General features: G+C 37.9%; 1 protein-coding gene across 1 annotated transcript; it reads left to right on the top strand.

Annotated features, from left to right (window-relative positions):
* Positions 1-304: 304 nt before the first annotated feature.
* Positions 305-23,629, top strand: LOC139150929 (myoglobin-like). The gene is made up of 13 exons (XM_070723412.1): positions 305-661; positions 7,327-7,422; positions 8,372-8,491; positions 10,463-10,599; positions 11,152-11,272; positions 11,732-11,828; positions 12,990-13,041; positions 13,963-14,038; positions 18,464-18,545; positions 18,821-18,913; positions 20,306-20,402; positions 22,051-22,124; positions 22,591-23,629. The coding sequence occupies exons 1-13, from the start codon at positions 422-424 to the stop codon at positions 22,665-22,667; spliced, it is 1,362 nt and encodes a 453-aa protein (XP_070579513.1). The 5' UTR covers positions 305-421; the 3' UTR covers positions 22,668-23,629.
* The last annotated feature ends 737 nt before the right edge of the window (positions 23,630-24,366 follow it).

The raw sequence follows: 24,366 nt of genomic DNA, 5'->3' as shown, positions 1-24,366 counted from the left end.
ATATTTACAATTGAGGGCGTTACACTACATAATGAACGCAAAGCTATAGGACATATGAAAAAATCAGCCTTGGTCACCAGTTGAACTTCCCCTTGTTTAAAGTAAAGAAAACATAGCCGCACAGGACAAGGGGCAGTGGATGAATTTGAGTGGCCGATCAAACAGTGGTGTATTAAAGGCACATCAATCAATAGATTACGTTTTTATCATTCAACATTCACGAAATCGTTAAACAGAAAAACAGATTCATGTATATATATTTTTCCGTCGTCATCAAAGAATTATGAGCTGACATGTATAGCTCTCCCAACATCCCTTTAGAAATGCGACCATATTATTAACCGGAAGACCTGAATCATAGGAAGAAAATTAAACTGCTTCCTAACTATTTGTAAACGTATGTCTTTTCAATCGAACCCCTATGTGCCCTATGTTAAATGAGAATTCGAAGTGCATCTTGGGTAGGCTTCCGGGCAGGTTTGTTAGAAGGCAAATATTCAATGTCATGATCCCTGCCGTTTTAAGGTCATCATTCCCAATCGCGATGTCGGACCCTGCGGTAAATACCATGATAAAAGTTGATTCACAAGAAAGTTTGGAGGAGAAACTGTCTACATATCACGTCTCACCAGTGTGTGGTTATCTGTTGTCAAGTCCAAGGGTAGGTGTGACCGCTTAAGAGCATTACCATTCTACGATAGCAGGGAGGGTGACAAATGTAAAATGGATGTTTCTGGTATAGTTCTTTTCATAGAGGGTGTGTAGGCCGGCGGGTTTTTATTTTTCTTTCTCGACAGAAAGAGAATAGCCACTTGCCTTAAAGCCTTCGGATTTTGCTGTAGATCTCGGCACGGTGACAATGATGACATTTTTCGTACGTTACGAGAATACTCACGGTCAACATGAAAGTAGCAACTTACGAGCAAGTATAGATAGCATGGCGTTCATGATATTAGTTGGGGTATCTTGACTTTTCCAACATATCACTGAGTTTTGCGGGAGAAAAAGGCGAAATTACTGTCCGCCCATTTTGACCTCGGCAGGTCGGTTTTCCGGAAAAGATTTCTACCCCAGCCTTACCCTCTGCTGACGCTCTGCCTCTCTAACTAGATTTCACTTATCAGTTCAAGCCCAATTAGTTGTATCCTTTTGCATTTTTGACGATTAAAGATGGTTTGAAATCAAATTCAACTTGTGTTAAAATGCTAACAAATGTCGCGGTCACGCCACAGTTAACGTTCTTGACCTTTTGTGAAGCAAGCGTGCCGAAGTGCGACCCCAGACCATTCAAATATAAACGAATGTTTTGTTTTATGAACTTCATACAGGAAACTCTATCTGACGATAGCGTGTATGCGTGAAACTCGAGTAATAGGTACCAAACATACGTGATGTGTTCTCATCTCTCTCTCTCTCTCTCTCTCTCTCTCTCTCTCTCTCTCTCTCTCTCTCTCTCTCTCTCTCTCTCTCTCTATATATATATATATATATATATATATATATATATATATATATATATATATATATATATATATATATAAATCTATATATATATATATATATATATATATATATATATATATATATATATATATATATATATATATATTTTCACAGCCTTCCAAGAAAAGTTTACGCATTTTCTTCTTTGCTAAAATACTTGCTTATCCACAATGAGTGCTTTGTGTCAATTTATCACACAGATTGAGAAAAATATAACACTTTATATAAATATTCAAATATGGCAATTTGCTTTCTTCAATTTTAATATTACATAATGCTTTTTTCATTTGGGGGACACTCACATAACAATTACGACTTTCATACTTTTCTCAATTTTATACAACAGCTTCTCGTTTGTGTTTCATCCAGGATGGTACATTATGAAAGATTGTGGCCCTTCTGCCAACTTTATGATGGATTTGAAGTAATTTTGGATGAAAAATACTGACGTCACATTGTATCATTGGAAATGGGGGGATTTACTCTTCAGTAATACCTAATTGTACAAAGCCAGCAATTATACAGACTATGTAAAACATACTTTGCCATGAGAACAAAATATTAGTTTTATTCCAGAACAAAAAGGCTGCTTGGTGTTTCTACTGACTCTGTATGCCCAAGACATCACGTGATGGCCACACAAAATCATATGTACAAACGTACGAGGAAAATCACACTTTTCTATGCGTGTCTATTTTTTTGGTTTTCTTTGCACCATGGTCTATTCAAATTCATGGCTTCATTTATTTGCTTGATAGTTATACAAAGCGTTTGTGAGATAAAAATTTTAACTTCGTGGGGAGCAATTTCAAACGGTTGAAACTATAAGATTTCTGTTTGCACTAATTTGTGTTGAGCTTTGTATGTATATTGCATTCATGCTGTAAACGAACGCACACATGGTGAGAGATTAAATAGTTGCTTAAATGAAATGAAATGCACATGTGAGAATATGTACATCTAGTGGGCAATGGGGGAATAGGCCAAACCCGGAATTCGAATCGACCACGGTACAAACAAAGCCATGTGCGCAAACGCGCATAGACGTACCTATATTTCCATACGCGTTAGTACACATGTGGGCTTGTTTGTACCGGCATCAAGTGATTATTTAGAGGTTATAAACGGCAAGCGAGGGTTTTTGGTTACGGATATTTCACCCAAATATGCTAATTTTCACCCAAGAGGTCTTATATCCGCAACCAAATACCCGAGCGCACCGTTTATAACCTCATTATAATATGCTTAAGTTAAAAACAAGTGGACAATGTCGTTATTTAGGGCCGAAGTTGGAACGAGAGTTCAGGAGCGCCCAGCCGCATACAAACTCTAAAAAAGAACGTTTCAGAACGCGCGCGCGTGCACAGTTGAATTCATAAAATACGGTTACGCAACGCATCGATATCGCGATTAGACATCGAACTTGAAGAATTTTACTTCAAAAAACGCTCAAAAAAACTTTAAAAATTATGTTGTTGTGTAACATAACCTCCACTGCTTACAGAAACTCTTCATTTGTTGGTTCGTCAAGCTGCACTAGACTAAAATTTAACAATCAAAATCAATCTGAAGCCATAGACTTGTTCGACATTAGGGACTGGACACAAATTACAGGGGGGGGTGAGCCGGTGTTTTTTGGGGGTGGGTCGCCATTTTTCGCGCAAGCATTTTTGAAGGGTCATAAAATTTTGTGCAAGCCTATGGGGGAGGGTCACCTTTTTTCATGCATCAAAGCTGAAATTGCATGTGCACGTTATGGAATACTGAAAAAAGAAAAAATACCTCCTGGCACTTTCATTTTCTGCCATTACCATTTTCGGCGCGCCCCTTCGGGCGCAAATTTCAGGTAGGCCTATAATAAATAATGTATTGATGATCCAAGCAGCCACATTGATTTAAGTTGTCATGATTTCTACTTATTCAACACTATTGTGCATAACTGTCCCCTATAATGACTCTTTCAATAACAATTTGGGAGATTACTTATTTGACATCATTCTCCCATTGACAATACATTGGGTATAGGTCGGTGTCAAATGTTCATGTCGCTGTATGTACATTTTTTAATTTTTTGAGGACATTGACAGAATACAAACTGTTCAGAATAGTGCATAGTGTCATCAATAACAACTGGAAGCTTCAGGTCGAACAACTTTTGAATAAAAATTTAGGATCAGATAACCTATGAGTTATTTGTAGTTTCCTCATAGCCTACAATGTATAGTGAATCAACATTTTGGTGAAATTCCAAAATCAAATTTCTTGCACAACCATGGACTTGAAACCACTCTAGTCTAATCATGAACATTAATACTAATAATTAGGTGTACATAAATGCACAGATTTACCAAGTTTTGTATTTGAAAAAAATTATTCATAGTTTCATCATAGAAGGCCATGTATAGTGAATGGACATTTCAGTGAAATTCCAAAATCAAATTTCTTGCACACCCATTGACTTGAAACTACTCTAGTCTAATCATGAACATTAATACCAATAGTCAAGTGTACATAAATGCACAGATTTTCCTATTTTTGTATTGGAAAAAAAATTATTCATAGTTTCATCATAGACTGCCATGTATAGTAAATCGACATTTAAGTGATATGCCAAAATCAAATTTCTTGCACAACCATTGACTTGAAACCACTCTAGTCTAATCATGAACATTAGTACCAATAATTGAGTGTACATAAATGCACAGATTTACCTATTTTTGTATTGGAAAAAAATTATTCATAGGGTTTCACCATAGACTGCCATGTATAGTGAATCAACATTTCGGTGAAATACCAAAATCAAATTTCTTGCACACACATGGACTTGTAACCACTCTAGTCTAATCAAGAACATAAATATCAATAGTCAAGCATACATAAATACACAGATTTGCCATGTTTTGTATTTAAAAAAAATTATTCATAGTTTCTTCATAGACTACAATGTATAATGGATCCACATTTCATGCGAAATTCCAAAAACAAAGTTATTGTACACAGATGCACGTGTTACCACCCTCTTCTAATCAAGCACAATTATGTCAATTATTCAGGGTCATATATGCACAAATAGTGCATATTTTTAATTCTGAAAATTTTTTTTACAGTTTTGTCATAGACTCCCATGTATAGTGGATCAACATTTTATGCAAAATTCCAAAAACAAAGTTATTGTACACAGATGCACATTTTACCACCCTCTTCTAATCAAGCACAATTATGTCAATTATTCAGGGTCCATATATGCACAAATAGTGCAAATTTTTAATTCTGAAAATTTTTTGACAGTTTTGTCATAGACTCCCATGTATAGTTTTGTCATAGACTCCCATGTATAGTGGATCAACATTTTGACAGAAATTCCAAAATCAAATATCTTGTTCACATGTGCACTTGTAAACAACCCATGCTAATCAACTATATCTATATCAGTTATTAAACATCTGTATATGAACAGATATAGCTAGTTTTATACTGGAAAATACACGTTCGTAGTTTTCTTATAGTCGACTACATGTATAGTGAATCAACATTATCGATAAAATCTAAAAATTACATTTTTTGTACAGGCATGCACTTTTTACCTGCCACTTCAAGCAAAGTACATTTACATGAATAACACACATATGATTTGATATTTTTTGGACAACGCGTTATATCGGCCACATTTTGCCTTCCTTTCGGGAGGGCGACTTAAAAAGTATAGCAAGTCAGAAGGGGGTCTTTAACACATTGTGGGTTTTTTTTTTGGGGGGGGGTATTGAGTAACAGGGGAGGGTCACTTATTTTCATGCACGGATAAGGGGCAGGGTCACTAAGTTTTATGCATGAACTTTTGAAGGGTCACTATTTTTTACGCAGCGGTTTTTCGAAAAACACCGCCCCCCCCCTGTAATTTATGTCCAGTCCCTTACGGCGCGTTGAGCTCTCAAGTTGACGATCGAAATTTGCGCGAGCTCGAAATGTTACGCGGCGCGCAGGTCTTCTTGTTGAGAATATAAACCCCGGCTCCAGCCAATCAGATTGCCGGATTCCAGCAAAGCATATTATAATTGGGCGTACTGAGTCTGTAGAACGCATCGCGTCCTTTTTATTCCGGAGCAGAACCATTCCAGTGGTGGGGAGAGGGCGCGCGTTGGGGAGCTTGAACTGTTGTGGGGAGTGGCGGGTTGACAGACCATAGATACTGGAGGGGAGTTGGCATCATTATTTAGTGGGAGGGCATACTTTCTGCATATGCCAGTGGGAGGGTAGTTACGAACAACTCTACTTTCCCCTCTAAATATTTAGGTCAAGGTCAAGAATAAGGTATAGTCAGTGTATCAGCCTTCGAAAAATGATTTTGTAAAGTTGAAGAAATCTACCAGTTGGTGGCACTTGAAATGTACATTAGTTGGCGAAAAAAGTGCGACAACGGCATAAGGCCCGGTGGCGAGTGTATAGGAAGCGGATGTTTATGTGTAGTATGACAATTTTGAACAAAATACCGCTTTTCTACTCTTAGGTGCAATCTTAAGAAAATAATGGCTGAAAATATTTCCTGTTTTTCAAGACAAGCAAACGAGAGTACTCAATTCCGTACATGTCAAAATTAAAACATTAAAAGTAATTCTGAGAGTCGGTAACTCTGATATGTTCAAACAAAACATTGCTTTTTGGTCAATGTCAAACATTAGGCCACATCAGGCCACAATTCAGACTTATATTTCATAACATAAGAGCCACTCCATTTTGACTTATGCCAAATTTGACAACTCGCCGATACGCAATAGATATCTTTTCCCTGTTATTCTACAGTGATCGCCGTGTCTGTATCAAACATCGTGTATACACTCAAAACAACAACAAGAATGACACAAATTTGCAATGCCAAAAAAAGTCGTATCGTTAATTTTTCATTCATCGGCGACGAAAATGTAGGTCAGAGTGTAACCTGCCATTATAGTATCCTATGAGTAACATACACTGCGTTTACCCTCCGGTTAAAAAGGTCTATGAGTAACGTATGCTTTGTATACCTAGCGCGCACTGCATCATAGAACCGATTAAAGAACTATTGACAACCCAAGAGTCTTTTTTCTTTTTGCTTCGCCGCCAAATTTGACAACTCACCGGTACAGATCCTAACAACACTGCGCATATACAAAGAGATGAACTCTGTTTCCCGATGTTGAGTCTAATTACTGGCCACGCAAAAGTTGAAAAGATACCTTATTATTTTACCAGAGATCGTGTATATTTTGAACAGACGGAAACGCCTATTTTAGGGGCTGCGGGTCGCGTTGCAATGCTTAATAAAAAGCTGAAAATGCATATAGAAATGCCATTACGCAGTATGTACTATTCATGGACGTGTGTAATTTTGCTGACTATGTATTTCGATGACCTTCGCATGTGACGTCAAACTGATTTAGAATCCTATTGAGACACCAAGCTATCGCATGCAAAATTCTTAGCTAATGAAAAACGGCACTCAACAATTTCACAATCTTTCACGACACTGGTACAGCCACCCGTACAGACGTATGGACATTTTCGATCGTTAACTTAGAGGGTTCGGCTTGAGACCAGGCCTGGGTTTTTGAGTTGCCCTACAGCCGTAACATTGTTTCGTAGTTCTTTTCAGCAATTCTCTGTCTAACAACCTCACCCCAACCCCGCCGCAAATAAAAACTTCATTAAGGATTGGACAAAAACCGAGTTCGACCAAAGCTGTATACAAATTTGGATTTGATCCAGGAGTGGATCACTTCCTTTTACGGCGTACAATATCTCTTGTTTGTTTTTTCCATATTTTTATGCATACTTTTTTGTTTTGTATAGTCTATGCTACCAGGCTATTTTGATGATTGGAACGAAATCGCCCTGCACCTTACGGACTTCATCGAAGAGGGAAACATCCGTCAAAAAGTTGAAAAGGTGAACATGAAAAAATAAGAATACTCCAGTCACCCTGTACGTCATGTCAATAAAACGAAGCTTCATTCTAGTAATATTCATGGAGCTCTTAGAAAAGGAAGGTCCACAGGATATGAATGGATTAATTCCAATTCTCTTTTGACTGGATATACACTCATTATCATTATAATCTTGCCTTTGATAACAACATACGTTCCTCATATTTGCAGTGCGGGAAGAAAAATCATTAGACTACAATTAAAACATATTATACTATTATTGTCATAAACCAAATGCGCCAATTATAGATAAGCAGTTTTTTCCTTCGAAATATGGGTCCGTCAATGCGTTTTACTACCGGAGACAGACCACAAGCTCTTAAAGGTCGGTACATAAAAGTTTTTGGTGAGATTTTTCTAATATTAGCACTGCTCTTGACAATCTTCCGTAAACGTTTTCTCACCATGCTGCATCTATTATCTGAAGAGTTTGATTGCCTAATGTGCCAAAGTAAGCAAGGATAAATTACTAATCTGTTGTGTCTTCTCTTATACCTTGCATTCGTTGACTTTGTCCAAGTTAATCCGGTGATAATCTGGTGACAGCGTCCACAGATTAGTAATTTACCCTTGCTTGTTTTGGCGCATTAGGCAATCAAACGCATCAGATAACGACGCAATACACTGTCAAAACTTCGCGTAAGATTGTCAGGGGAGAAATAGTGACACGAAAGAGAAAAAGAAATTGTTACAAAACCAGTGCTAACATAAGACCAAGACACCAACGGTTGGCAGTATTCTTTATTGGCAATACATATCATAGTCAAATGTATTGAAATAAAATAAACCATAGCAAGAAGAACCCTGCGCTGAGCTCGAGTTTTCAGCCATCATGTAGACCCTCGGAAATAAACATGTAACGCATACTAAAACCCTTCTTTTTTATTTTCCGGTGGCGTTCGTGTTTGCAGATGTCTGTACTTGACCATGAACAACTGACGTCACACCGTGAACTTCGCTTGGCGCACCTCATGTTGACAGGAATAGCTGCTGCTTATGTGTGGACCGATGGAGTGAAAGGTATACCTAAGGTAAACAGATATTTTACTCGCCAATGACGATTTTAACCAATGTTATGTTTAATGTAATGAGGAATCTTCCTTGACTGTAGATGTCACGTTACTCCGCTGCATGTATCTATGTAAGGCGTTCATGTATTTTGTGGTGGGCTAGTGGTCAACTTTTCAGATGTTTACTCCCAAGGGGTAATTTTCTTTAGACCCCTTTAAACGGGCTAGACCGATTCTTCAGATTAAAGGTATACAGTCATCTGTAATCTAAATATGCCCATATATGGTCAAAGGGGCGTTCCTTGGTATTCAAAATGCCCATTTGAGGCGCTGTTTTTAAAAGGCGGCCACCCGCTTAAAATCTGTGATTGGTTAGATTTTCTCTTTCCATGGTAACTGTGGCATAATTGGAACAGATGACAGTATATACCTTTAATTAAGCAGCGTCAAATTCACTCTGGGATTTGAGGTTAGAGTGACCCAAGTTTTGGAAGTACTTTGTATGTATTTAAGGTAAAATGCGCCTTGGAGACAGGCATTCGTATTCTCATGTGTTTTCCATTCTTTTCTGATCTACCATTGTAGGGGCTAATTTTAAGGCTCCTTGCGCAAGAAAAGCTTTGAATGTCTTACTTTTCCGAAAATTGAAATATTTATTTTCCCCAATAAAGTTAACACGGGGATGGCGGCCATTTTTAGCTTGAAATGTGTAAGGAAATGACAAGAACTTTCAATGTTTCTCCAGCACCAAACTTTGCACGTGACCCCCGTTTTTTTTTCTTGATTTGATAAGAGCATCGTTGAAAGTTTCATTTTGGAGGAGAATTTCAGTAAATGTTGAAGTATTTCACTTTCGAGGCGCGTACTTCCTTAACAGATCGCATGCATTAAATAATACAAGTCTAGAGTTTAAAATTCAAAAAGATGAAATTACAATGGTGTAAAAAACTTTTATTTTCAATAACAAACGTTAACACCACGATGTAATCTCCTACGCGCGAAATAAACTACAGCAAGGGAAATACTTGATGGTAGATAAGTAGCTAAGTATTGAACAACAACAAGAAAAAATTGATACGCTTTTCAAAACTGTCTCAGTTAAAGTTACTGTATTGGAATCTAGTAAGGAAAAGCAACTCAACATATCGTTCATATCTGAGTTGTTTGCGTTTTGTGTATTGTGTACATGTATATTGTGCATATTGGAAGGTTATATTATGTTTGGCTGTTTTATGTAAAGTATTGCTTAGGCCATGGCGAGAAGTACCCGTAAATCTGCGTGTTTTGATGTTAACCCGCATGTCATCAAGAGCACTATCAGAGAACGATGAGATACCAATCAAACCGTTAGATACAAAGGATGTAAAAATGCAAAGGAAGCGGAACGACATTCTATACACTAATGGTTAAATAAAGGTAACTCGTCAACCAGTGATTTCAAACAAAGATCACAACTGAAAACTCAAAACACAGAAAAAATACAACATTTTGACAGAAACAGAAACATGTTGACGACCACATATATCTATCTCTCAATCTAGTAAACACAATACGAACACGACCTTTAACACAATAGAACAAAATTAGACATACTATATAGCTTCCAGAATGAAAGAACAAACTTCCAGTGAGACAACATAGAAATACATACAATCTGCCAATTACTCCACAAAATTTATCCACTGAAGATAAACTTGTGGCGACTGCTGCAAAAAATCTGGCAAACTTTCGAAACATAGCGTTAGTGTATATACGCAATCTCTCCACTGAGATCTCTTCACTGACGGGCAGATACAAGCTTCAAAATGAACCCTACAAGTGGGAGACAAAAATGAATATTGTAAAAGTTTGAGCTAAATAGCACATCACTTTGAGACTTAAGGGTGTCAGCACACTACATTTGAAACTTAAAGATATATGCACATCCATTCGAAACTAAGAGATATCTGTACATTAGTTTGAAACTAGACGCAGTTCCATCCATCTTTACAGTTTTTGCCCAGCTGTGTCGCAGTTCCGCTGTGGCGAGTGTCGGAAAGATTAGGTGTTCAGCCAATCATGTCACACTGCAGCTGGTCGCTTGCCAACTGGAAAATAATCGACCAATCAAAACCAGCCACTGACTTGAAGTAAGTGATGATTCACAGTTCACGCGATTCTTAGGGTTTATATGAAGTATTCGATACACGTCACTGTTATATATATATATATATATATATATATATATATATATATATATATATATTATATTATATTATATTATATTATATTATATATATATATATATATATATATATATATATGTGTGTGTGTGTGTGTGTGTGTGTGTGAGTGTGTGTGTGTCGGTCTCTGTGTGTGTGTCGGTCTGTTCGTCTGTGTGTATACATACATATACATATATGTGTGTGTGTGTTTGTGTGTGTGTGTGTATATATATGTGTGTGTGTGTATATATATATATTTATATATATATATATATATATATATATATATATATATGTGTGTGTATATACATATATGTATATATACTCTGTATATGTAATGATGGCGCAATCCCCTAACAACGATCACTAATATCAATAGCCATAGGTACTGATACGTATGTATACCATGCTTAGAAACCAATCTCAAGACCAAGTATAGTCTCTGTTGATATTATTTCTGTCTGTTTAAATTCATAGAAATCGGGAACTCATCGTGAATCTCCCTGGTGGTGACACAGCTAAATGGTTCTTTCTCATGCAGCAGCAAACTGATCTCATCAGCGGGCCAGGAATTGCATATGCCATAGGAATGAAAAAGGTAAGAACATTAACACTATCCCTTATTGTTGTGATATTTCCATTGCTTCTACAGATTATTATCGTCGCATTTTCTATGACACTTATACAATCGCAACCATACCAGCTTTGTCCTGAATATAGCCGAAAATGGTGCTTATCAGCCACATTACATCATGGCAGAGGACATGGTAGTTATAACTTTCTATACTTTCTATTTGACTTTTTGTCTTTGTCTCAGCTTTATAGCTATTTTTAGCCATCTTGTCTGTCTACTTTTATTACCATTTCTCTCATTGTCCCTCCCCCCCTCTCTCTCTCTCTCTCTCTCTCTCTCTCTCTCTCTCTCTCTCTCTCTCTCTCTCTCCTCTCTCTCTCTCTCTCTCTCTCTCTCTCTCTCCAAATCCTGACCACGCACACAAGTGAAAACAATAATACCCGAGATTTACCGTCCGCATGCACATCCTATTTACGTTTACAGGCTGTTCTGGATGGCGACGAAGTACGCTTAGTTCAAAATTTAGGCTTACTAAAGTCAACAGTTAAGAAGATGGAAGTGTGCATTAAACAAATCCACGGTGAGGGGAGATTTTGCTAAGTCTTGTTGTATGACATGTGTGAACAAAACAGACACTGGCGATGGCTTTTCTTTATTCATTTTCAACGTGTGTGGTCGCAAAAGATGTGTTGATATCATTTCAATGTTCTTTGACAGTCGCCAACAATGATCGTCTTTGATGTGACCAGAGTAACCAGAATTAAAAACGTCAAGTTCAAGTTTTATAAAGTTATTGTGCTGGATTTAGCGATATTTGAAAGTACATGGAAAGCACTTTGGCGAAAGTCAAATTCATTCGATAAGCTGCTCTTGAATGAAGTGATATTCTAATGAAAACACTTTTTCAGCTTAATTCCACCGACACAGAATTCGTAATTTATGATGATTATTTCATTGCATTTTCCGCTCACGAGAGCAAATCTGCCAGCAGTAGATGTAGTCTTATTGTCAAAACATCTTCCATCTAACAGTCTGCCATGTGGTTGATTACGAAAACAACGTGAACAGATATAAAGCAATATTAGGGAATATCCAAAAATCCACTTCAACACCAGAAGACCTGAAAGACCGACACTTTATTTTGCTTCAAACCCTGTCGTGTACACGACATTGATTACGTTAGTAGGAAGGAAGTTCGACAAGTGAAATTTGTTTTCTAGCAATATTTAGAGACTTACCAAGAACGTCTACCTAACTGGTACGACTTATCCATAGTAACTAATTATACTTTCTCTAGAAGATAAAGATTGTATTTCTTAGTAACGTTAAAATTACTGTAGAGTGGTTTATTCTTAGATTAACGATCCGAATCGCATCAACCATTATCATGTGTCTTGTTTAGGAAATGATTTACATGACGTGCATCTTTGTCACCACCTAAAACTCTGGATTCTCGGATAACACCTTGGGGATTGTAAGCCCTCAACCCCAACCCTACCCTGAAGAGGAAATTCGGACAAATTCGCGGTCTACAGTCACCCATCGTAAAATTCTATCACAAGGTTCCTGATATACTTGATGAAATGCCTTTTGGAAAATGCTTGCAATTTATTTATATTGACGTAGCCAAACCTATTACCATGCGAACAAAATTGTTCCCAGAGAATGTCTCATATTCTTCTATGACACAGCATTCCCGATCATCGTTTCCAAATTCATCTCTACTCGTTTTTCTATCCAGGGCTGTGCGACCCCGATACATTCTTTCACGTACTTCGTCCGTTCATGATGGGGTGAGTATCATCATTTCCTAAAGCGGCAAGATATAACTCGCCAGGGGCACAATATTACCATTGTTCCTGCTTCCCTATCCTAAAAAGTGTACACAAAAAGCCAACGTCCCGTCAGTTAGCCAATGCTAACTGAAAACTTATCTCTTCTGCACAGGTGTTGATTTGTCCATTGACAATAGAGAATCTGTACTGTCTATGATTTGTCGATGTCCTTCTTTAGGTAGTATGCGCCTCGAAAGTGAAAGACTTAAACTTTTGCTCAAACTCTGCTCAATTAAATTTTCAACAGTTCTCTACCAAACCAAGAATACAATTTTTGGAACTAGTGAAACAAATTACCCCATATTTTGCGATATTTGAAATTAAAAATGGCCGCTATTCCTGTGTGGGGATAACTGCAACTTAGGAGTGGATAAATTGCGGATATTCGGAAAACTAAGGCGGTGAAACTTTTTCTTATTCTAAGAGCTTTAAAATGAGCCCCCACAAGTGATAGATAAGTACAGAAACGAATTGTAAAAATTTGAAAGTCCGAATATCTGTCCCCGAGGCGCATTCTACGTTAGCAGTAACTTTGATCATGTTTAAATTCTCGTTGTATGAAACAGGTGTGCTGCCTTTTCACCGACGGTACTATGAAAGAGAAAATAATAAACAATATGCATAACATCCAGTGTGATTTGTAACAAATGAATCAATTGTAGTTTGGTCTGACAATTCAGATTATTGTAAGCGCTTAATGAGGTTAGTGTGATGGATGTCAATCATCAGCTGACCGTTTACTATTCTACTCATTAACTATGACACAAAAACTATCAGCACACGTGGCAGGGTTAGGGAATAACTGCAACTTAGTCTTTCTCTCGAGGAGTATCAAGGAAAACACAGCGCTCTTTTCACGTACTTAACATCGATTTACAGCTTTGGATCGCAACCTTTTACCGCAGCTGGATACGGAGGCTTGGTTTTCCAAGGCATAAGTGATGTGCCACAACAGGTAAATACAAACAGGCACAGACAGACACATACATACAAACAAACAAAAAAACATGCATACATACACATAACACCATATATATAATAGAAACTCACCCACTGAACGCATTTGACGCTTGCAGCAGGGTTGTGTAGGAACCGAAGATTGTGGGGATCCTTACGACTTTGACATTTTAATCTAAACCATCTTGTCTAGCAACGAAGTTGACCCTAAACACTTTTCTACCCTGGTCAAACCTCAGCACGACGGAACACGATATTCTCACGGCAGACAAATGAATATATCACGCTTGAAACCAAATACCGAATGCATATTATCATTTAACTAAAACCACATTTCCGATTCATGTTATACATGGCTACATGCGTACATTGGTGTCAAACAGAAGGAATGAAAAACAATGACCGCTTTATGTAATTTATAGTTAAGGAATGGAATGGTTACAGTTTGTAAAAGTGTGTCGTTGTGACCTAAGGGGAGAACCATTTAATTTCAGAAGGGGGGAGTGAGGGCAGTGGGTATGCCTGCAATGTTTTACCGTCACTGTGACAGCATTTGTTTTCTATCGTCAGTCCTGCATTGAAGCATTTCTTCCACATGCAGAAGTGATGCAATTTTTTCAGTGTTCTGTGTAAGTAGCAATAAAGAGTAGTTTGCGATACATGCTTCTGCTATTTAAACTTTATGTACAAGAGGTAACTAGTAAAAAATCCATTCGTAGTTGACTGACCTGGGAAGTGCTGTAACCCTGAACCCTCTAAGTTCCTTTCCTTCAGGCCGTCACAATAGTATCAGGAGCTTGATGGAAATATGCATGTGTAGTGTGATCAATTCCAATGTGTTGTTGTCCAACACCTGGACGTCGTCTTTTCGGTCAATACTCCGGATGAATGCCGAAAGACAGGTGCTTGACAAACTATGTTGCAGCATTCAGTAGAAATTACTGCCATGACGTTCTTTGTAGATTGACGGTGACTTTTGTAGTCTAGTGGTAGTTAATTTTGATAGTGCAGTAGTCTAATAGAAGTGCGGTTGTAAAACTTCTTGTATAGCTGTTGAGTTTCAGAAATGTGCTCCCTCAAAAATAGAAACGAGTTAGTATCGACCTGCAGACACAGGAGAAAATTTGTCCTGTGCAGTCACTAATATATGCAACTTTTCGCACCAAACAAACAGGTGCCAACAACAAAAACAAAAGAAATTGTTCGCCGCCTAACAACATATGCAATCAGCAGCCCAAACGTTTGGGCTAATGTGCAGCATTGAATAAGCTGTTATCCAATTAGGTAGGTGAATCTTACCAATATAATTAAAACAATACAAATAGACTCCCTAAGTCTCTGTGAATAGTGACAATGGACCAATCAGAGAAAGAGTTTGTTCAATGCTGCACATCAGCAGAAACGTTTCAGTCGAACACGGCCACCCGATGAGTGTAGGCGGCTCTGTCGCCTATACGAAACAAATTTGTAGTGGAAATGTAATTTAGATTATCCTGATCAACTCAGTTGTGTATTTAGCTCTACTCTAATATTGAGCACTCTACTCCAGCTGATCTTGAACTAAATATATATATATATATATATATATATATATATATATATATATATATATATATATATATATATATATATATATATATATATATATATATATAATTTTTCAGGAAGTACTTGTTTGTTTGTCTCTCTGAACATATGCATTGCTTTTAAAACTTTTTTTTTCAATTTTTTTTTATTTCCATATTAAACAAAGCAACAAAAGAAAAACAAAAGAGTGCACACGAATCTAGTGAAGCTTACTTAATTTACAAGAAGTGAGAATCTTTACATATCAATCAATGGGTTTAAGCTATCCCATTTTCTGTAGTGAAAATTGAGTTTGTTTTTCTTTTCAGCAATATAGAACTCTATCTGCCGGTTTTGTTTTACATAGAACTTCATACCGGCAAAGGAGGGTTGTTTATTCTGAACCTTACATATGTAGATATATCGTTTAAATAGCAAAATCAAATGATTCAGTGGCTGATTACAATTATCTAAAAAGCCAATAATGATATTTTTCTCGTTACATGGTACGTCTTTCAATACCTCGCAGTGAGTTTGCAGACTTGTCCAAATATCCTGAGCCTTCACACAATAAACGAAAAGATGAGAAATTGTCTCTTCGTGCTCGCCACATAAAGTACAATTTGGGGAATCTGCTATTTTCCACTTGGAGAGTTTGTCATTTGTGGCCAAATAGTTGTGGAGGATTTTAAACTGGAAAGCACGCAGATTTGAAGAGAGTGAACATCTAAAGGCCAATGAATAGACCAATTTGCAGTCTTCCTCTGTCAAATTATATTTAGCCATAATTTTGGGTTTGGAAGAAGGTGGCCGAGATATTTTATTGACAAGCCTGCAGTACAATTTTTTAGACGTTAAAGAATTCAGAGACACACAAGTGTTATCTATATATACCTTGTCCCTCTCTAATCCCAAGTATTTAGCATTGAACGCAAGATAAAGTGATAGCGCTGATGAATTCCATAAATGTTTTTCCAGTAGTCCCAAGTGTGGAAATTTCCTTGGTTATCTAATAAATCTATAACTCTGTGAATTCCTTTGTCAACAAGTGCTTTACAGTATATGGGTTTTTGACCAATAAGAATGTGCCGGTTGTTCCAAATAACCTGGTTGGCAATTTGTTCAGGAGACGGCTCAAAATTGGTGAGATTTGACCATTGTAGAAAGATCTCCCTGTAAAAAGGGTGTATCTTAAGAGTATTGATACAACACGCATCAAAATTACAATACATTAGGTAATTCCCTCCTACTTCACTCATAAAATGTGACAATATCTCCTTCCAACCGGAAGTTTGAATAGAGCAAAATCTTTTGATCCATTTGAATTTCTGGGCCAAAATAAATGACTCAATGTGGATCATATTTAGTCCACAACTGTCTATGTCTAAGATGAGAGCATCCCGTTTAACCCTATCTTTACCTTTCCAAATAAAATTAAATACAATCTCTTTTATTTCTTTGATAATATTCCTTGGAGTCGGTATCATTGTTGCGATATAAATGAATTGTGACAGACCAAATGTTTTCAAAATTTGAATTTTACCAATGATGGAAAGCCCTCTTTGGGACCAAAGTGTGCAAAGTTGCTTTAGCTAATCTAGAGGTGAAGTTTTCTTGTGTAGCTTTGGTGTAATATATGACATAAATACCCCAAGTATTTTAACACCATCTAAAAAATTTATATCAGCTCTTTCCATCGTAGAATTGCAAATACTACCTATCCAAAGCGCTTCTGTTTTTGCCCGATTCAAAACCAGACTAGAGCATTTGCTGAACCTATCTATTGTATATAGAAGATGATCAACTGAATTCAAAGAACTTAAGACAACTGACATATCGTCAGCAAACATAGCAAGCTTGATAGGTCAACCATGATACCTTATATATCTGGGTTGTTCCGTATTGAGATTGCTAGAAGCTCCAGAGTTATTATAAATAAGTAGGGGGATAGGGGGTCACCCTGTCTGACTCCCCTTGTAACCGGAAAATAACCTGTTGTTGACCCAAAGTTCATGACACTGGCTGAAATATTATTGTAAAACATTTTGACCCAATTTATAATATCAGTACCGAAATTGAATGTTTCTAGGGCCTTAAACATGAAGTTGTGGTCTATAGAATCAAATGCCTTTTGGAAGTCGAGGGCTAAAATAATCCCTGGGATGTTTTTAACTTTAGTATAGTGCATAATATCGGCAATTGTACGGACAGCATCACCAATATAGCGGCCTTTCACAAATGCACATTGGTCTGTGTGAATTATTGACGGCAATACTTTAGAATTGCTTTTAAAACTAGTTCATTGAAACCTGTCATGCTGGCAAAAAGAATTTGCTGGTAAGTCTATTGCAAATATCAACATAACCGTAGAGGGCGCTCTCTACGCTCCCCAAAGGAGGAGGGGGGCGTAGAGCGCGCTCTCGAGCGACGGATCTTTCAGTCTACCGTTGACGGTACACTTTCAGCAGAGAGTTTCAGAATCAGATTTCGCAGTGAGCTGATTTCAGCACTTTGATGAGAAGTCTTTTCAGTTCTGCATGTTGGATCAAGTTTTTTTAACCCATCACCTGCCTGCCATTTTACTCATCCACCTGCCGATATTCCCCAAATATCCTCCACCCTAAAAATCAAATGGTTTTCCCCAACTAGGTAAACAGGAAAATAACCCAATGTTAGCAATCGCTCAATACATATACAGAATATGAGTTTTATCGATGAGAATTAAATTGAAAGATTTGTTGTTTTGATGTTACAAGTCATTTTCCCGATTGATACAGAATGCTTGCAACAGTTCGTAAAATGTGTACCAACATTTTTCGATATTTTTTAACATTGCTTGTTTCTCATAATTATTCAGCATCTTGGAGCTTCTGCAGCACAGAGCCCGGCTATACCAATATTTGATGCTGCTCTTGGTATCATACATGACACCAGTAATGGTATGTGTTACGGACATGATACTTTGACTCTACTGTGAGTCAGCGCACATACATACTCACATTCATACGCCCCCCCCCCCCCACGCACACACACACGGAGTAATATCCATGAATGAACCACATTTCTCTGATTATGATCGATCGTTTACAATGTACATAGTTCAAAACCAACTGTCGTTATAGCTACTACAACATATGTTGAGAATTTCCTGCAGCAATCGATACGATCATTTGCAACTTTTAGTTTCTCATTTTGATTACCTCTTTCATTTCAGAGAACTTTCACGAAACCATGAGACGGTATATGTTGCCGGCTCACAGAAAACTCATCGAAGATCTAAGAAAAGGGCCGTCTACTAAAACATTTGGTAAGCACAGCAATGAAGTGCCCTATTGATGTGACACTTGCAAGCTCAAGTCTTGCAACATTTGGTGTACCTATATTCCGGTTATTTTGACCCTTGCTTGTCTCCGTTGAATTTGATTTCACGCTTTAATTTGCCCTCGTCCACGCTTCAACAATGCGATCTGTGTTACTCTCTTTTTGTGTTTTAGGGAATGTTCAGAATGCTTGCACTTTCCAATTTATATCAAATGTCAGGAGAATTTTTAAATGTGCTCCCTCGTTATGAATATCATTATGTAAAGGCTCCCTAATGAAGCTGAAGCGGCTATTGTTGTTGCATCATATCATGTCTTTTTACTAAATTCTTTGAGTAACAGGGGAGGGTCACTTATTTTCATGCACGGATAAGGGGGAGGATCACTAATTTTTGTGCAAGAACTTTGAAGGGTCACTATTTTTGATGCAGCGGTGTTTCGAAAAACACCGCCCCCCCCCCCCCCCCCCCCCCCGGTAATTTCTGTCCAGTTCATAATCAGATTGAAGTCGTTGCTGTGGTGAGTTACTGACAGTTTTGAAATGCTCCTGGAAAAAAAACACTTGCACTTCTTATGGCCTTCATTACTGACCTAGTGTTCTGACTAAATCCCGAGGATGAATATATAAATTTTGCAGGGAGTCGAAATCTCAATCTCGGATACGTCAAAGGACTTCACCTCAGGCGCAAGCAAAATCATACCATTTTTCGTGAAAACCAACCTGATTATCACGATGAAAACCGGAAAATCGGGATAAAAATTGGGTTAAAAAACACCAGAATCGATGGATTTTCGTGTGACCAGGTTTTTCCGTTATTCCATGACAGCTTCGGGTGGAAGCTGGCGCATTCCAAGAAAGGATTGTGCTCGTAATTTACTGTCGTTCGCATGATACCTGTCGTGACGAAATCTTCCAAAAGCTAGGGTTCAAAATATTATTTCTTTTCTCTTGTCACGTGCAAAGTAAACTCCATGGTACCGAGCCCATGCCAGTCAAAAAACCTCACAGTAATATAGTCGTAGTACATATAGCTTGCGCTTAAACCAAGGAACTACTGGACGCATCACACATAGAACGATCCAAGTTCAAACAAGATCACGTGAATCTTGTCTATTATCACATGACGCATTTTCACATCAGCGGACAAGCCGTCAGCGATGCATTGTACTGGTAGAAAAACATTTGATCAAAAATGTGGAAATTGTCTTGTAGTGCAGCCATCCTGCGCGACAAGACCCCATTTTGTGCAGCAGTTCAATACGGTAGATGTGTGGAACATTGCTGAGAAACTGGATGATCTAGACGAAAATTGCATTTCACGGCAATTTATAAGTTCGTTTTGTTCTCTAGAATAATATATCTTGTTCACATTTGACAGTTGACAAGTGTTCTAACGAGAAAACTACGAAGGCATATGATGACTGTCTACAAGCTGTGGCGGATTTTAGATCCTCTCATCTCAAAATAGTTGCGAGGTAAGTTAAAAGAGTGTTCCAAAATATGCCTTAATTGTCTATTACATTTCGGGCGAAATGCATTGTCTCCCACAAGAATATCAATAACATTTCACCTATCTATACTGCCTGTACAACCTACACCTATCTGCCTGCCTACCCACCAACCTATCTATACTGCCTGTACAACCTATACCTATCTGCCTGCCTACCCACCAATACTTACTAATTCTGACCCACACAATATCTTCACGACTTCTCCGTCCGCCCAACCATTCACTCAAACACCATCCATATATAGCTCCATCCATCACCACATACTGCACCCAATTGTGTATCAGTATCTCTGAATGCATCATTAAACACTGTAACCGTTTAGGGAGCCGTCATTATTTACGGCCTGGGGGGGTCGGAGGAATTGCTTTCGAAACTCCAAAATTTCGAGTAACCCCCCTGCCAACCATGACGTGTTTGAGTAACCCCCCCCCCTCTCTGCTACAGAAAATTTGAGTGACCCCCCTCCCCCCAAAAAAATTGGGAAAGTTAAATATCTATACAGTAAAATGGATTGCTGCTGCGACAGGCCCTGTACAGACCCTGATTAAACCCTGTGGTATAGGTCTTTGTCGGAAGGAGGTTCCAATTGCTGTGGCAGGGGCTGATGTACAGGTCTGTATCCAGTGCTCTGGTGACATGCAGTTATTCTGTAGGATTTTTTTTCAAGAGGGGGAAGATGTGGTGCGAAAGCACCACAAGAGACCGCATAAGCGGTCGCGGGGGAGGTCAGGAGGGGGGTGTCCCCCCTCCTGCCATTGGAGCTTTTGAAAAATAGAGATTAAAATGGTGTTATTTGGTGGCACTTGGGGAGTATTTTTTTCGTGTAAAAAACTCAAAGGAAAATAAATCTGAGACAGTATTCCAAAACTTATATTTCAGTTCACTGATTTCAACTATATTTTTTGAAACCGAAAAAATAGCGACAGACATACATTTATTCACATTTATTTTTTATTATTATTTTCCTGCAATAAAAGATGGGTTTGTTGTCAAGGCATTCAACTGGTTTTAAACTTTATAGCATCAGAATGAGCTTGCTTTACACATTCTCCCCTATCGGTAACCTATATAATGTAGAATATAGAAAGCAGACGTTTCTCATTAATGATCAGGCAAGTATATCAATCTTTAATCAGGAAATACTGAAAAAGGTACTCAGTACTAGCCTCTAACATAAGGCTTGCCACGTCGAATAGCTGATCATTCTCGTCTGAAGATCACAATAACGTGAAACACATAGTGTAATGAGATTTTAGTTTCTACTTGAAACCACCTGTATTATGATATATATATATATATATATATATATATATATATATATATATATTATGTTGTGTGTGTGTGTGTACACAAATACCGGGTATGAATATACATATCTTTACTATTATTGTTGTATTAATTCGTAACTCCACTAAATGCTTCAATACATGTCAACAAAATTGAGTAGCCCCTCCCCCTTTCTTGTTCTCCACTTTTGAGCAACCCCCCCTTGTAGCTTTCGATTTTTTGAGTGACCCCCCCCTTCAGATTCCTCCGACCCCCCAGGCCATAAATAATGACGGCTCCCTTATACGCCACGGATGCTACGTCTATTTGACTATCTTGTTTTCAGATTCATAACGATTCCGTTACGAAAAGACGAAAGGAAAACCGAGGATGCAGTCGCTAAGGGTACTGGCGGCTCAGGTACGACGTATTTTGTAAATCGTCTAACATGCGCATTATCTTGTCATACCTACTCGCTAATATGGGCGTATACAAAATGTATGTACTCTAAGAGTTTTCACTGATGTTGTGCTGTGGTCGGCAGTGTAGCTGCCACAGCCAAATCTTATATTCAGGCACACCAGTCCCAGCGTGTTGCACACCCTGTATCCTCTATAGAATTTCAAAAAAAAAAAACCGGAAAAGACGTGCGTGAGTGTTTTGGACCGTATGTTTAGGTTTAATACCACAGTCTTCGATAAGTCAGTGATATTTATATTGCGTGTCTGTAATACTCATTCACCGGAGAAAACTGAAGACAAATGTTTTACACCATTCTAAAAATCTTCTAAGCTCTGGACGGACAACGTCCATTTATTTCTATGATCAGTATTAGATACTTATCATTCAGATATTAGATACCGATGTTTATGGTTTGTTTCTGCAGATGTTTTAAAATATCTGAAATCGACCAGGTCAGCCACAACAGACACAATGTTTAAGACCAAGACGAACAGTACCTGAGGGAGAGAAGCTGTTTTTGGAATGAAATTAAGTCCAAATTTCAAATGTCGCATTTCAAATGTCAAATATACTTTCGGAGTACGCGAAGCCGGAATATTTTTTCCAAGAATTCCACATTCCAATGTCACTTCATTCGATATTGTTTTGCGTAACAATGGGGAGGCTTCAAATTTGATCACAGTGGTTGCTCAACCAATTTTTGTGACCGCACTTTAGTGATGGACTTTACGGTAATCTTTATCGTCACGACGCCCCTTAATGTTAGCTTTTGCGAATGTAAACATTTATTAGAAATAATGTATCTGAAGCGATCACTATTAATATGCAAGTAATCTTCACGTTCTCTATGACCCGACCTGACTTGACCTGACCTGAAAGACGCATCGTTCTCCATCAGAGTTGAAATCTCAATTACTACATATAAAGCTTACAGTTTCAAAGCGTTAATGACTTCAAGAAGGACTCCCTCTACAATATTCTTGAGTATGATTTCTATGATATACCATTAAAAATTCATTTCATGTATGTTAAAAAACTGTAGAAATAATTCAAGAATAAATAACTACAATCCTACTGTGCTGCCATCAACGTTTCAGTTTGTGAACATAGCTAATGACTGTCATGACCAATATGACAAAGTGGATTTTCGGTAATAAAGTAAATAAAATCTAAGTTGTATTGTTTATATTTTTGTAAGGTGACAAAAAACCAAGGTCAAAGTGCGGCGTGGGAAGGACTACCTATTACTAACAAACCCACTTTCCTCGGACCTCGGCTTCTTACCTGTTGTATTCATTCCGTATATGAACCATCATGCTAGGGGTAAAAATCTTCCTGCGGTGAGAATTCTAGGCTCTCTGCCAAGTTGTAAATTTTGTCATTTCACAGTCAACGCTTCAAAATACTCGCCAGTTCTCGACAGTAGTTTTTAGTAATAAATGTTGAATATTTTCCTGTCGTCCAAGTTGATATTTGTGGTCACTTATACCGATAAATTTCCGAAATCGTACAGACACTAACAAAAACGACTTTTTATCAAAATTTGAATGATAATTGGCAGGCTATGTCGAGTGCTTGATCCCGCCAATCTTTTAACGACCTCATGGAAATAAACACCCCTTTGAAGGTGTCCTAGTACTGCTTTGTTTTCACGGTCCCATGCCCTTAAGCACAACAATAGCGGAACTTAGGGCGTGCCCTGACTTGTTTATTCAAGCTCTAGATGGCGTCCCAAGAGCTTCTAATATCAGACGGAATTATCGAATGAACTCAGTGAGAGCGAGCACTAGGTTTTCCGAAATACTTACACTTATGCATGTGAAGCAATGAATAAACAGTTGCTGACTCCGGCCTTGTTAGTTGCTCCGGACTCACCGTATATATGAACATAACACCGAGCGAAAAACTTAAGTTAGCAACCGCTACTGTTTACTCAGTCAGCAATATTCGTTGACAACAAATCTTGCGCAAACACCAACCCTTCATAACATTTAGACAGAGTGGTTGCATTGTTGAATGTTTTTTTCAGCATTGTCACATCTAGGGCGAATGTCAAACAGCAGTTCTTCAGCTCCGACTTAACATTTTTGTGCCAGTATCATGAAGATTTTCTTTGAGCTGCTAATCGATTGAATGCACCCACAGTGCAGACAGACACTGTATTCTCAGATCTACCGGCACTGATGTTACGTATATTTGT

The sequence above is a fragment of the Ptychodera flava genome, chromosome 15 (assembly GCF_041260155.1).
Source record: "Ptychodera flava strain L36383 chromosome 15, AS_Pfla_20210202, whole genome shotgun sequence".
In the NCBI taxonomy this organism is placed as follows: domain Eukaryota; kingdom Metazoa; phylum Hemichordata; class Enteropneusta; family Ptychoderidae; genus Ptychodera; species Ptychodera flava.
Note: the sequence above shows the minus strand (reverse complement) of the source record. Positions and strands in the feature narration are given on the sequence as shown.

Coding starts and splice junctions, on each gene's coding strand:
- LOC139150929 (XM_070723412.1), top strand. CDS start 422: ATGTGCCCTATGTTAAATGAGAATTCGAAGTGCATCTTGGGTAGGCTT. Junction 13,042..13,962: donor CTTCGTCCGTTCATGATGGG/GTGAGTATCATC, acceptor ATCGATTTACAG/CTTTGGATCGCAACCTTTTA. Junction 14,039..18,463: donor TAAGTGATGTGCCACAACAG/GTAAATACAAAC, acceptor ATAATTATTCAG/CATCTTGGAGCTTCTGCAGC.